The 15,531-nt window shown below is 35.9% G+C and overlaps 3 protein-coding genes across 3 annotated transcripts; 1 reads left to right on the top strand and 2 right to left on the bottom strand.

Moving 5' to 3' along the window:
* Positions 1–3,449: 3,449 nt before the first annotated feature.
* Positions 3,450–5,004, bottom strand: CBG25735 (the record flags this gene model as incomplete). The annotated part of the gene is made up of 4 exons (XM_045240742.1): positions 3,450–3,647; positions 3,701–3,805; positions 4,695–4,808; positions 4,915–5,004. 4 exons carry the CDS (start codon positions 5,002–5,004, stop codon positions 3,450–3,452), a joined length of 507 nt encoding a protein of 168 aa, XP_045098999.1.
* Positions 5,005–9,475: 4,471 nt separating this feature from the next.
* CBG10268 lies at positions 9,476–10,825 on the top strand (the record flags this gene model as incomplete). The annotated part of the gene is made up of 4 exons (XM_045240743.1): positions 9,476–9,733; positions 9,785–10,114; positions 10,460–10,609; positions 10,661–10,825. 4 exons carry the CDS (start codon positions 9,476–9,478, stop codon positions 10,823–10,825), a joined length of 903 nt encoding a protein of 300 aa, XP_045094231.1.
* Positions 10,826–11,429: 604 nt separating this feature from the next.
* CBG10269 lies at positions 11,430–12,601 on the bottom strand (the record flags this gene model as incomplete). The annotated part of the gene is made up of 3 exons (XM_002631943.1): positions 11,430–11,486; positions 12,114–12,407; positions 12,452–12,601. The coding sequence occupies 3 exons, from the start codon at positions 12,599–12,601 to the stop codon at positions 11,430–11,432; spliced, it is 501 nt and encodes a 166-aa protein (XP_002631989.1).
* Between the last annotated feature and the right edge of the window lie 2,930 nt (positions 12,602–15,531).

Raw genomic sequence — 15,531 nt, forward strand, 5'->3', positions numbered from 1 at the left:
CCCCCCCCCCCCCCCGGCCAACTACTTTCTCATCAAAAGGTGTGCCACTTCTCTCGCACTACCTCTTTCCTTAATTTTCACCCGCTCTCTAGAAACCTCATCAGATCCCCTATCTTGGAAACATTCTTACGTTATCCCGGTACACAAAAAGGGTAATCCATGCTCTCCTGATAACTAAAGACCAATCTCAATCACTGACCCCTTCGCTAGAATCTTTGAACGCATCATATGCACGCGAATCCGTTTAGATCTTGGACACCAATTCTCCCCTTTCCAATTTGGTTTCCTCTCCCGTCGCTCCTGCACCAATGCTCTAATTTACTCGACCTCTCAATATAAGTCTATACTCAAAGAACACAAAACTCTCGATGTTGTCTTCTTCGACTTCAAAAAGGCGTTCGATATGGTGCCCCATGACCTCCTACTACGGAAACTTAACGCTTTTGGAATCCCGCCTATCCTAGTCAGTTGGCTTGGGGACTATCTGTCTAACCGCACTTTTTCTGTCAAAGTCGATAACTACATTGATTCATCTTCCTACCCGGTTCCCACTGGTGTTCCGCAAGGATCAGTGGTTGGACCTCTCCTTTTACTCATTTTCATTAATGATCTTCTTGAAATTATCCCCACTGGTCTCCACTTCTCTGCTTTTGCTGACGACATAAAACTCTATTCCCAAGATCCCTTCCTTCTACAAACTGGAATCTACACTGTAGATACCTGGGTCACTAACAATAAGCTTCCTCTAGCTCATACAAAGATTTCTCTTCTACGCCTTGGTTTAGGAAACAAGCACGCTCCCCTCTTCATCTCCTCCTCAGCTATTAATTCTTCAGACAATATTCGTGATCTAGGACTTATTACCGACTCCAAACTTAAGTTCACCCAACACATAAACAAATCGGTTGCTGTTTCACTTCTCCGATCCAAACAACTTTTGAAATCTTTCAAATCCTCCAATCCCTCATTCTACCTTCACTTATTCAGAACCTACGTACTCCCCTCTCTTGAGTACTATTCAGTAATTTATTCTCCTCCCCCCAATTCCAAACTCTCTCAAAAACTCGAATCCCCACTCCGTTTCTTCACCGGTAAAGTCTTCCAGAAATGCAATATCTCATACTCTTCTTATCAAGATCGTCTCTCCCAACTTGACCTCTTATGCTTCATTACAAAATGATGTTTCTTTACAAAATGATTAGTGACGCCTCTTATATGCCAGAATTATCCTCTTTCTTAAGAACTTCCGGCTGTCCTAGGAGACCTATGACCCTTATTCTTTCAGATAAATGTTCCGATGACTTCTTTTTCACCACCGCCCCTATTTGGAATGCAATTGTAAGGAATACTCCCCAATTTTTAACTCCCGGTCAATTTTCTACTTTAATCCAATCTTCCATCACCCGGTTTTAGTTTTCTGCTCACCTTTTCCCTTTTTTTTAAATATCTTGCCAACCTTACATGTATACCATTTTCTTCCCCATTCTCTAGGTTCATCTCGTTAGGGATTTTATCTAGAACTCCCGTTATAACTTTTGTGCCATATTTTCTTCTAATCAATAAATTATTATATTATTATATATGGCGGAGTGGTTGTGGGCGCGTGCTATAAGCTGAAGGTCTGGGGTTCGATGCCTTCTTTTGAAAATATCTTTTGCTTTTTTGATCAAATTTCCAGGCACCTATTCAGTGCTCGAAACATATTTTTGGCCAGAGTTTTTGAGTTGCCGATTTTCAAACTTCGAGAATCAGAAATTATCAATTTTTTTCAATAATAATTTATTTGATTCAGGACTATCAGTCACTTATAAAATCAATGTGTTACAAATTAAACAAATGAGTTAGAAATTATGTTCGTCTAGGAACAGGAAAGAAGATAAATTAACATGACTTAAATTAGTTTTAAAAGAGATGGATGAAATCAAGGGTGGGAACACGGTTTTTGGAAGCGAGTTCCAGCAGGATATAATACGGAGAGTAAGAAATTGAGCAGAAAGTATTGAAGCATTTTTTAATGTACAGCGAATGTAATATGGGTGGTGTCTTAGATGATTATGATGAAACGGGACTATGAATAGATTATGGGCAATTGCAATTTCCCGGGAAATTATAGTTTTATACATAAAAACTAGATCGGATAGAATTCAACGGTACTCTAAGGATTCTAAATTGTGATCACGGAGACAATCAAAGTAGGATATATAGGGATAGGTGAACTTCTTGTAACATCGTAACAGGAATGACTTTTGGACGTCTTCAAGAAGCTTGATTTGCTCCTTGAGAACGGGGGAGAAAACAATTGTACCATACTCAAGAATGAGGCAAATGTAGATGACAAAACATTTTACGAAAATATCCATTTTAGACCGGCGGAAAACATTAAAGAAAATGTTAATTCGTTGGTGTGCTTCAAAGTTATTTTTTTTCGAAATATCGAGATAAATATGTTTGAAGTGGACGGCTTGGATCAACTTCTATTCGATGAAATACGGTATATTCTTGTTTAATTTTTTTATTATTATCAAAAAGAAAAACACAACAATTTCATATGAACATTCAAAGTAAAAAGTACAATTAAAAGAAAAAACATTTTAAAGGTGGGGGGACATGAAAAAAATAATGTTCTCGAAATTCCGTTCAAAGATGCCCCTCGAGGAGGTGAACTTGTGAGGGCGATGATTGAGGGTGCGGCGCTGCTACCGACTGAGCCACGCGGGCAAAGAGAAAGCGCACCCCGATTGCATACATAAAGGCGAGGACGACAGCTGTACGCAGAGTGACATTAAGCGTTGTACACCGTGACGGTAGAATGCATACTCTAGCTACAAAAAAACTACGAAAAATCTCCTGTCCCCCCACCTTTAAAAAATTCATCAAAAATTCTGATAATTTGAGAGAAAAAACATTCCTCATTATTTCAATTTTTGGAACTTTTAAACTATGTGTTCCCTTTTTTGAGTCGCTCTCAAATTTCATAATCTGTGAATCAAAAACAACTACATAAAATACGATGGAATTCTATCCATCACTTCAAGACAGAGTTGCACGGATAGGAAAATTTTTTATACGGACAACGGACACGGACAACGGACAGAATATTTTTTTCACGGACAACGGACAGCGGACAGCGGACAACGGACTGTTCTGTGAGAGATATAACGAATCTGTCAACTGTCAAAATGTTTGACATAATATCACAAACATTTTTGTAGTTTATAGATTTTTGATATCTCTCACAGAAATCAAGATAATTGATGTCAAAGTGCACGTATACATTTTCTTTTTATTTGCGAAGTCTGAGTTATAAGTAACAGGAAACCATTCACTCGAAAAAGTTCTAATACAGAGTATTGTTTAAAAAAAACGAAAACACAGAAAATTATGTGAAACTATTGAAGCGAAAAACTAAGAAATTGGAGCTACGGCGAAACAAAAAGCTATGTTACAAATCACGTTGTGTTTGCAAAAAGCGTTTTTCTAAATAGCTCTAAAACTTGCTTGAATTTTCTTCTTGGCGTTTTTCCCATTTTTTGCTCAATTACGGTTTCGATTTGTTCCACGCTGTAGCTATGACAGAGTTTGTCCACTGTCCCATTATCTACATGCAGTCCGACAAACTCGAAGCAACAATCTGGATGTTTTGCAACCTGAAAATGCAGCAAGTTGCCACGAACAATTCTGTCCAGCTATTGAGGCTTACAATGGCGATTCGATCATGAAAAAGTTCTTTCATTTTCATTGGTGAAACGGGAGTTGATTTCGAGTTTGTGAACCAAGTAGCAAAGTTGCAGGACTGATGGCAATCCTGAAAAGCTATTTTTCAAAAAAGCAACATGCTGATATTTTTTCCACATTATACTTTCTTTGTTTCTACAGTATACCTATCTGTCTTTTTTAACAGTGTACCGTCTGTATTTTAACAGTATACCCTCTGCTTTACTTCCCACAGTATCCTTTGTTTTTTTTAGTATGCCCTCTGTTTTTTTTTGCTACAGTATGCCCTCTTATCGTTGAACACAACCGGCACGTTTAGCCACAGTTTCCGCTAGAGTTACAGTGAGATCACGAAATTTCGAAATATCAAATGTTAGAAATTTTCAAAACTTTAAAAATCGGAGTATTCGGAAACGCCAAAATTCTAAGTTTATTTAAATCATAATTTCCTGAAGATTCGAAATTTTTAATTTTACAAAATCAAAATATTCCGAAGTTTAAAAATTTCACCTCTAGAAATCGCAACAACCCGGAATTCCCAAATATCCAAAAAATTTCAAATTTGGAATAATCCGAAGCTTCGAAATTATAAAACTTTTTCCGAGATTCCTAAAAATTCATAATCGGAGTATTTCGGTTTTCGAAAAGTTTCCGAAACTTCAAATTCTAAGTATACCAAATGTACCAACATTCCAGATTTTCAGAAATTTAAATATTCCGAAATTTTCAAATTAAATTCCGAAAACTTCAAAATCAGAATGAAGGAATTTTCAAAGATTCTAAAATTTTGAAATATCAAACTTCTGAATATTTCAATAATTGGAGTATTTGGAGATTTCGAAATTCAGAAGTTTTTGAAATCAATGTATTCCGAAAGTCCGAAAATTTGGATTATTCTAAAAAATTCGAAATTTCGAAATTCTACAAAAATTAGAATACTCCAAAATTCCAAAGTTTTAAAAATTTTAATTTCAACTCACTTTGGCAGTTGATGTGACGGAATGAAACAGAATTCCACTTGAGAAAAGAATGAATGTGATATTCAAAGGGATTGTATGCCTGCCCAGAAACTCATCGCATTTGGAGTATGCTGGCTGAAAAAACAATTTTGGGGGAGAAGAATTCTTCATCATTGATTACGATAATTAATTTGGAAACATTTAAATATAAATTTGTGAGTTCAAATTTCGTAACACTTACATTTCCACAAGCCTTTCCGGAGCAAACGATAAAAAGAGTGGCCACAAGGACTTGATCGCGAATAACTTCTTCCTCAGAAGAATCACTCATATTATTATTTGAATAAGTTGATAAATGAGAAACTGATAAGATAACAGCTGGTAAGCAGAACGAAGAACTGCTCTCTTTTATTCGACTCCGCCCTTTTGAATTAGTATGCAAGAATGAACATACACATAAAAAAGATGGAAGATTAGTTTTCTGATATTGAATATAACATTGGAGATAAGTCGACTGGAATGGAAATGTGTGTCTTCAGAAGGATATTCTTCTTATTTATAAGTTCATAGTCCAGTATGAGCATGACGAATATGGTTATACGGTACCTACAGTAAGAATGAAAACATAAAAAATGCATTTTCGATTCTAAACTTTCAAAATATGGAATTTCACAGCTCTAAATTTTGAAAATTAGAAATATTCCAAAATTGTGTATTTTCAATTTTCGAAAATTGGAAATAGTTCGGAATATTCCAAATCTTTAGAAAACGGTATTTCGGCGTTTTGGAATAATCCGAATTCTGAAATTCCGATTTCCAAACGTTTGGGAAATTTCGGAATTTTCGAAAAAGGAATTTTGGAGTTTGAGAACATTCCGAATTCACAAATATCGGATTTTCAGAATTTCGAATCATTCCGAACTTTTAAAAGTAGGAATTTTTGAATTTTGGCATATCAAAATTTTAAATGATTCCGAATTTTTTGAAAATCGTAATTTTGAAATATTCCGAAGTTTCGAAAAGTTGAGTTCCGAAATTCAAGAATATTCGAAATTTTGAAAAATCGAACTTTCAAAATTTTGGAATATTGATAATTTTTGAAAAACAATTATTCGGAAATCAAGATTATTAAGAATTCCAGAAAATATAAATTTAAGATTAGTCCGAATTGAAAAAATGGGAAACTTTGGAATTCCGGAATTCCAAAATAATCCAGATCCAATAAAAAAATCAGAATTCAGAATTTCGGAATCATGAATTTCCGATTCAAACAACATTCCGAAAGGTTGTTTTTCTGAAAATGACATTTTAATCATTTTTGTCAGAAAAAGGACCTACTCCAGACCAACGGTCAATAAGATCAAATTTTCACGAATCTGGCCTTCGATTCATTCCATTAATCTACCCTCGAAGCCTCCTCTCTTACTTCCGAGCTCTCATTTTTAAGCTAGAACTGATATTATAGAATGATGGTATGTCATGCGTTCAAATTTATCACCCTCCAGTCCACGATTCTTTCGCTTATCGCATCAATGCAGATCCGCATGACTTCTATTTTTGAAATGAAGGAAAACTACAATTTTTCGTATTGAAAAATGTAAGAATGAGAAGAAAAATTTATGGAACATGAAAAAAACTGGAGAAATTTTACATGTCTGAAAACTAAATGCAACAATTTCAGGGGAAGGGAAAGTTAAGGTTATTGTCGAAGCTTTATTCAATTCCGGTTGAAAACAATAACTGAAAATTCGAAAAGAAGTTATTGAAAATGAAATATTATGAATGCCGATTTAAAACATTCCAAATTCCCGAACCCTATCTTCCGGCAATTTTGGAATATTCCAGGATTTCAATTTTTCCAAAAAATGAATAATCCGAATTTCTTCAAAAATCTCAAAAAATAAACAACTGGGTTCATTGTTTCCAAACAATGTGCTAATTTTTTTTCATCAGAATCAGAGAAGAGAAGAATGAAAAACTTGAGAATCCGGAAGAAAGAACAAAAATTAGAAATATCGTGCAAAAATTGCATTATGGTCCAACCCGGCTCATGTACTCAACCTTATGATTTGGGGGGGGGGGGGGGCTCTACAATAGCAAACATCATGTTACTATTTTAAAAAAACGGAAATCCATCAACACGCTTAACACGCTTAAGACATTCTCTGAGAGAATTGAGATCGGGTCAACAGGTGATGGCAATGGAAGATTCAAAATGGTCGTAGAACTTTGATACAGTATCTGGTGTGTTTAGGGGCTACTTTAAGACGTTTGACCATAGTACCCATAAGACACGCCCCCTCCTGGGCGCGAAATAATACCGTAACCCCGAAAAATTGTTTTTTTTTCAAAATAATGATATCGGCTCAAATATTTCAGATTTTAGTCTTTGGTACTATTAGGACAATTTTTTGTGTTGGAACCAACTTTCTACAGTAATTTTGAAGTAGAGAAAATTTTACTTTTAGGAAAAAAAATTTAAAAAAAATTTAATCTACGGCGATTTTGAAGTTTTCCATTGCCATGGTTCTTTCGAGTTTCCCAGAGATTGTGTCTTTCATTTTCTTCTTTTTCTAAATTAGTCGGGTTCCTGTGCTCGTCATAAATCAAAAAATGCGTCTCACAAAATCGACAGAGTTAATCAAAGAGTGTTTCACATGTTTCCTTCTTCCCTAACGTCTTCTCAAAGTTTTTACAATGGCACGCTCTCCCACAGAACAATTCCAATCTGCAAATTAATTTTTGATCTACAGAAAAAAAGTTTGACGCGATCACAATTGCAGGTCTAAAACCAAAATTTCAGAGTTTTTTATCTGATTTTGTGGAGTTCTAAGATGATTCAAATGATTTTTAAAAAAATAATTAGTAGTTCTAGATTCATCTATGGTCCTTTTCCGGAAGAAAAATGTCAAAAATGGTCATTTTTGAAAGTTTTTTACAGAAAAAATCTATCTCCTCTTTCAGTTTTTGACATTTCTAGGAGTTCTATAGTTCAAAAAAACCGCAATTATTTTCTCTACGCTTTCTATGGACGAATTTTTAGTTCGTCTGATAAAACTTTTTTATAATCAAAAAACAACGCAGAAATGCGATTTTGTGCAATTTCATGAGGTTTTTGAATTATAAAAAAGTTTTTTTCAGACAAATTAAAAATTCATTTATAAAAAATGTAGAGAAAATAATTGCGGTTTTTTTGAGCTATAGAACTCCTAGAAATGTCAAAAACTGAAAGAGGAGATACATTTTTTCTGTAAAAAACTTTCAAAAATGACCATTTTTGACATTTTTTCTTCCGGAAAAGGACCATACGAATCTATAACCACTAATTAATTTTTAAGAATTATTTGAATCATCTTGGAACTCCACAAAATCAGATAAAAAATCCTGAAATTATGGTTTTAGACCTGCAATTGTGATCGCGCCAAACTTTTTTCTGTAGATCAAAAATTAATTTGCAGTTCGGAATTGTTCTGTGGGAGAGCGTGAATAGTGTAATACCCACGAAAGAGAGCTGTGTGTCTCGTTTTTTTCTGACAAGATTGTGTTCTAACTTTTTGATTAAAAGAGGTGAAAAAAGTTCTCACCAGGCAACTCGGAGCTAATAACTTCATTTTGAAGTTTCCTTTCTCATTTTACCTTTTCCAGCCTTTTATTTTCTGCACTAATTTGTATGCGAAAGTTCAATCGTTTTTCTGAAATCATAATTGCTCTAATTCTTTCTTTTTGGTTTTCTTCATTTTTGTCTTTTCAGAATTTGTCGACTTACTTATTTGTTCAAACTAAAAGCTGCTATTTTGTTCTTATGTTGTTTTGAATTCAAAAGGACAAATCACAAGTCCGAAATTCATAAATTTCGTAATCAAAACATTTTGCTACTCTCAACAGCTATTCCATTAGCCCAACTCCTTCTCAAAGTCATACGAGTATGCTAAAACTTTCTGTCTTTCTCTCGCGTCTCCTTGTTTTTTCTTGTCCTCTCTCGTACTATTCTGGCTTTCGATTTTCTAATTTTCTATTGTGTCTGATGACTCCTTATATTTTTGAAAAGTATTTGCTATGAGGAGCAATTCTTACATCCTTATTTCTTTTATTTACCGTCAAACCTGAATTAGAAGGGTCTCTCAGAAAAAAAAACCTAGAAAAATAGAAGGATTAAATTAAAATCTGCATTAGAAGGGACGGTCCTTCAATTTTTCCAAGGTACCTCCGGAGGCCCTTCTATTAGAGGATCCCTTCAATTAGAGCGGACCCTTCTATTTTTCCGGTCCTTTTTCTCGCAATTTTCATCGAAAAATTTGACGAATTTTCTTTCAAAATTCATGAAAAATTTCAATTTCACTAAAGGAAGCGGTTTTTTTTACGATAAAATAGTGTTTCGGCAAAGTTATAGTAATGTTTCGAATTGCCGAAATATTTTTCACTGAAAAAGTACGGAAATGTTTCAATTTCAAGACATATTTTGGAGGTTGTCATTCCTTACACACGGCCCTTCTACTTTCCCTACTCCTTCTCGTAGGGCCCTTTTATTGGAGGGTCCTTCTATTGAACAGGGCCTTCTAGTACAGGTTTTACGGTAAACCGAACTTTTCGATGAAAATGTTTGAAAAAAAATAGTCCACTCAAACGGAGGGGCCTTCCAAAGCTACCTTGGAACAATAGAAGTATATGTTTCACAGTATGTGTTGTTCCATTTAGCTAGTTGTCAATTATGTTGCCCAATTTTGTCTCGTATAGATTAATCTCAGAAGTCATGAACTTTTAAAAAAGTTTCACTTCTTTTCAGGGTTATCACTTCTATCGAAATGAATACTTCATCTAATTCATCGTCAATGGAAACTGAAAAAAACATATTGGAACAGAGTGAACAAATTATCGTCGGGCAACTCATCAGTGACCTCGCCATAGCAGATGGATGCAACGCAAGCAAGAAAGACGATGAGATCAAGAAGTTGCGCGAAGAAATTTTATCTCACTGCCTAAATATCAGTACGGAGAAAATCGTCGTTAAAATCAACTCGTCGGGTGTTTCTGACGATTATAAGGAGGAGCTGAAAACTAGAGTAAGTGATTTTTGATTTAATTTTTTTCCGAATTTCTTTTCATTTTTTCAGATTCGAGAGCTGGGTCAGCACATTTTTGAGAAGAAGTTTGATGAATATTACCACCTTCTCTCTAACTTCAAACTTGAAACTACCGAAGCATATGATTCGTTTGTTAAAAAAACGAAAAATGAAGCTGGTCGAGTCATGTGTGACAAAAGCACTGAGGGCAAGGACATGTTTGATGACAAAAAATGGCAGAAGTTTGTGCAGTCTCGCAAACCAAATTTGGAAAAGCATCTCAAAGAAATCAAGTTCGCTTTGCTCGAAAAGATGCCGGAAGTTCCCAAGGAGTTGATGGAAATGCCATTGGCCAAAATGTTCGAAGTTTTCGAGTTGAAAGTTAGTTTTATCCTATATAGTGCGGACTATAACTCGAGAACGCAAAACGATACAAAAAACTGTGAACGCCATTAGATTCAAAATTAAAAGTTACTCCGGTACAGATTATTGCATTTATCCGTGTGGTGGGTCGACTTCGAGCGTCCAAAAATGATAGGACACCTTATTAATTTTCCGAGAGTTTCTTTTTTCAACTTTTAATCGAAGGGCGTTTACAGTTTTCCAATATATATTTTTCATCAAGTTAAAGTCAAAAACAAGTTAAAGTCAAAATTCTCAAGTTAAAGTCAAAAACACGCGATGTTCTATCAACAGTAGTTGTCACGATGATATCCTTATTTCCAGTACCAGGTAGATGTTCTCAAGGCCTACGTCAAGTTGCAAAAAATGCAAAGCAACATATTCAAAAAAATTCTCGAGCAGACAAAAAACGAAAACAAGCAATTGGAGTACGAACGTTCCGTCAGACAACAAACGGAAAACTTGGTCTACACGGTAACTCACTGTTCTCGAAATTACAAAAAAAAGCAATAAGTGATTTTTCAGAGTTTTGCCGATGGGCACACATACGTTCTCCCGCCGCCACCAAAGGCGGGAGATCGTGTAGTGCCAACCGGAAAAATGGTGAGATGTATCTGTAAGCCGGACTGCGAGATGACCTCCGGCGAGCCGGAATATGTTCTCTTTGCGGAGATTATGAAAAGACAGTAATTCATATGTTATTATTCATTAATTGTACATGAGATATTGTATTCCATTTACTAAACCTTCCCCTCTGATTCTGTCAATCTAGTTTCTCAAATTTCAAAAAATCCAAATTTTCGGGAACTCCTTGCATCTTTTCCACCAAAGTGCACTTTTTATTCTCGAGATGTCTTTTCAAATTGTTCTTGTAAAAGTCCAGAAGCCTCTCATATTCATTGTAAACCACCAAGTGATTTTCCATAGTGCTCGTGTCCCACATTGCTCTGTTTTTTCATGAACCATTAAAATGCCGGTAGTACTCATCGAAATTTTCTTTTTCTTTGTTCATTTTTTCTGAAACCTAGGTTTTCATATCTAAAGCTTAACCGTGTTTCTTTTTTCTTGTTGTCTTGTTTCTGCTAAATGATGAATTTTTGTAAATTTTTGTAAGTTTTTTTAAACTTTCCAGACTATGATTTTTATTTTCTAAAACATATCGCTATCTAATGCCAAAATGGATTTTTTCCTTGCACCATCTGCCTCGAATAATTATTTTATTTTTCAAATAAAAAAGAACAGAAAAAATTCATTCTAAGCAAAAAAGAAACGTTTGAGAAAGATTAGAAGACAATCAGTAGAGGCAGTAAGCTCTCGTATAGTTTCCTTTGTCAGCCAAGTCGAAGTTGAACTGCAAAAAAATCAGATTAATAGGAAAATTCAAAGTCATGAGAAACATATTACAAAAAGTGGTGCCGGTCGATAAGATATACAAAAACGTATTACCAGTCTATTTTGACCATTTTGAGGAGTCTAGAGTTCGGCTGTCAAATATCGGAACATTTTGAAAACTTTGAAGATAGTAAAACAGACCTTGATGAAAAACTTTGCATTCACAGAATTTTTCGCAAATCCCTAGTTTTTCAGCAAATTGCAGATTTCTGCAAGATACGACGTTTTGCGCGTTTTTGTACTCAACACGTAAAAAAAACAAATGCCTGTTAGGAATCGACAAATAGCTGAAACATAGGAATCATCGAAAAATTCTGTGAATACAAAGTTTCCAGGCTAGACCTATTTTGCACCCTCTGAAATGTTTTTTTTAATGATCTGAAACTTGAGAGCTGAGCTTCAGAATTCTGAAAATGGTAATAATGGCCAAAAATCAACTGAAAGTTATGCTTTTGTATATTTTATTGGCCGGTACTGTATCTCTAACTCTAAAAATTAAAAAAAAAACTTTTAGCTGGTCTGATAGCTGATATCATATCAGAGTTTCTCGAAAGCATTAACGACCCGCATTAAAAAAAAGACTCACAGTAACGTGGGAATTTTTGTCTGGATAATCAATTGGGATCTCAGTCCAATAAAACGGGGTGTTGCAGTGGGCTGCTGGTGTAACGTTTGGCATTGGGCACTGGTGACGAATAGTGAACCATACTTCGCTCTCCCTGTCGAACTTGTTTGTAGTCTCCAATCTGTAGAATCCTATTTTATCGGTACGGGTGTAGACCGCCGGGTGGTCTGGAGAATACGGATCTTGGAAAAATGGTTGGACTCCGGCAGCTCTCTCTCCGTTGCAGTAGATAGTTCCCATAACCATCATAACTTTCTGAAATATAATATTAAACACAATCATAGATAGTTCAAAATTACCATTTGATATTCATCTTTCTTGGGAAAAGAATCAGAAGCTCTCTGAACTGGTCGGATGGCTTGCCTCATCACAGGATCATGACGTTCATCCATGCAGTGAACTGTTAGAACCACAGCAACAGCAAAGATTATTTTCCAGATGAAAGACATCTCTGAAATGCAGCTTTTCTTTTATTAAGAAAAATTTATTGAATAGCGTGTCGCAGGTCTAAACAATGTGAAAAAAACAGAAACAATAAAACAATGCCCGTTTTGATCTACCATTTTGTCTTTTATACTGCTCACAAAGTTTTGTGATGTCAATCAGCCAATCATCATGTGAATCAAACAATTTGTCGTGGAAAAAGCTCAATCGGAAGAAAAGGGAAAGATAAAAGGGAAGAAATGACAGATATTGCTGTTGAGATGTCAATCTGATGAAAAAGGTGAGAAATATGAGGCAAAAAATATTTTAATTGACAAACCAGTGAGGGTTGGGAGGAAAAGTTTTCCATTCCATGTGATTTTTTGTTCAATGTGGTATAAGAAAAAAAAGCAGCAGATCGAAAGAACGGATTTTTTGAGGATTCGCTATCATTTTGACATCAAAAATTACATATCTTACGGAAAAAACATGAATTAAAAAACCCAGCTCTGTAGGAATTTAAGGGCATTTCGAGAAAATCATGGTATTTTGAGAATAAGTTGTATATTGAAAATTTCATATTTTTTTGCCTATATTACTATATTTTCATTCCATTTAATTCATCATCTTCCTCACTAACTAAAATAATAATTCCTAATACAAATTTTGGAATATGATTTTTCAGTTTATGTACATATTAATGCCTCAATAAACATTTTAGGTGTCAATTTCAATTTCAACATTTTTAGATGAAATCATACTAAGGTTGACACTTGAGAGACAATCAATCTCCTGCAAAAAAAATCTCAGGAAGAAATGACGAAATGTTTTTCTTACTTACAGAGGAGTACATAAAAAATGATTTCTCCAAAATTTTGGTTGTACAAGACTGTCAATAAATTGAACTAGCTACGTAGCCGAGCTACGTAGCACTGTGTGAAGAGCTACGTAGCACTGTGTGAACACCAATTACAGTACACCGTCCTGTCAAAGCGCACACTCGCACTCAAAAAAATTCTGGAAACTTTCCTGGTTTTTACAAAATACGGCTTTTCACAATCTTCCTAATAGTTCTTTCTCTGACGAAACCACTTCCACACGTCTATTCCGTTTGAATTCTAACAATGATAACTTTTTACGCTCCATCCAACCATATAGGTCTCATTTTTTTCGAGTGTAACACTTGGGAGTCATTCCATGGTAAGCCCATAATTTTTAGCGAACAGTAAATTAGTATATAAAAAAAACTTTGATTTTAAACTACCGTGAAACCTGTATTAGAAGGGCCGGCCCTTCTATTTTTTCGTGGGGTCCTCAGGGGAGCACATCAATTAGAGGGGCACTTTTATTTTTTGTGGGTCCTCTGAGAACAGATCTTCTATGGAGGGGCATAACTTTTTAGTGAAATTTTTATACTAAAAAAGCAAAAAGACCAATATTGTCGAATGTTAAAAAACTGGCACCTGAAAATTTCGCGGGCGCCGTTCGTGTCGATTTACGAGGTCCCGTCCTTGAATCCGCCACTGTAGTAGTATATAATTGTCCTTTCTGGCGCACTTTTGGGCCCGCCTCTAATTATTACCACTTTTGTCAAAATTTGATATCAATCTCCAAGGATAACCCAATTAATCAATCAAAAACGACCTTTTAAAATGACCCCCTATTTTCCCGAAAATTCCTCGGGCCCTCCATCAGATGGTCAGCGCTCCTTTAGCGCTCTGTCAGATTATCGTCGGCTCTCCGTCAGCTCATACCACCTCTCCACTACGGAATTATCCGCCAGTATACCCCAAGTCTCTCCACTACGGATTCATTCTTACATTAAGCACCTTAAGGATCTCTACCACGAGTTTATCACTTACCCAGTTTGTCTTAACTTTGGGCGATTATCCAGAACATGGGGACGTTCAGTATCTTGATACTTAGCCATGAACCCCAAACATGGCATCTACACTTATGCAGCTTAACTTTGAGTGGATATCTAGCACCTGGGGGACGTTCAGTATCTTGGTACTTAGCCATGAACCCCAAACATGGCGACTGTATGCATGCCTACAATCTTAACTTTGTGCGATTATTCAGAACTGGGGGACGTTCAGTGTTGCCAGCCGCTTCACTAGAGAGTGAATTTGACAACACCTTAGCCATGAACCCCAAACATGGCGTCTGCACGCGAGCAGCTTAACTTACATTCAATGAGTAGAGGAAGAGTTCCTGAGAAGTTGCATTTTTTTTGAGCCGGCTTTTTTTATTTTTAGAGAAGTTTTTTGAAGAAGATTTTTAAACAAGAGAAATTAGGGGGCGTGTCCAAATCTTGTTCGGTTCATAGTTAGTGACGTAAAGGGGTTCACCTGCTACCACGGAAATGTGGAGCTGAGCAATGAACTGCCTTATTGGTGTTAAAGGGATTCACCCGCTACCACGGAAATGTGGAGCTGGGCAGTGAACTGCCTTTGGAGGGATCCACCCGCTTTCACGGAAGTGTGAAGCAGGGCAGCGGACTGCCTCGAACACAAGAAGTGGTCAAAAACGAGAACCGAACTCGAATGGAACAGGGTCATGGCAAATTCTCTTACCACCTGAGCCACACGCCCTTATCAGTATGCACACCATATTCAATATAAGACATGCCTAGGCACCGCAAAAAAAAGGGGAGAAAGTCAGTACATGGAGGTCTGGTACAAAAGGGTCTGTAACTCGGGATTGAATAAAGATTTTTCGCTGAAATTTTGGGAACAGACTTCTATAAGATGGGAGAAGACAATCCAACAATAAAAACTGTGAAAAGTCTATTATGAAAATTTTTTTGCGGTGCCTAGACATGCCTCGTTATCACTGTTTCCAAGAGCACAAACTACAAAATGGGCAGAGTTCACAAGACACAATAACTGCTCAATGTAAATGCTCTCAGAGTTCAGGAAAAAATTGAGACCATTAACAGATGTAGATATCTTAA

The sequence above is a fragment of the Caenorhabditis briggsae genome (assembly GCF_000004555.2).
Source record: "Caenorhabditis briggsae complete genome, chrX, whole genome shotgun sequence".
Taxonomy (NCBI): Eukaryota; Metazoa; Nematoda; class Chromadorea; order Rhabditida; family Rhabditidae; genus Caenorhabditis; species Caenorhabditis briggsae.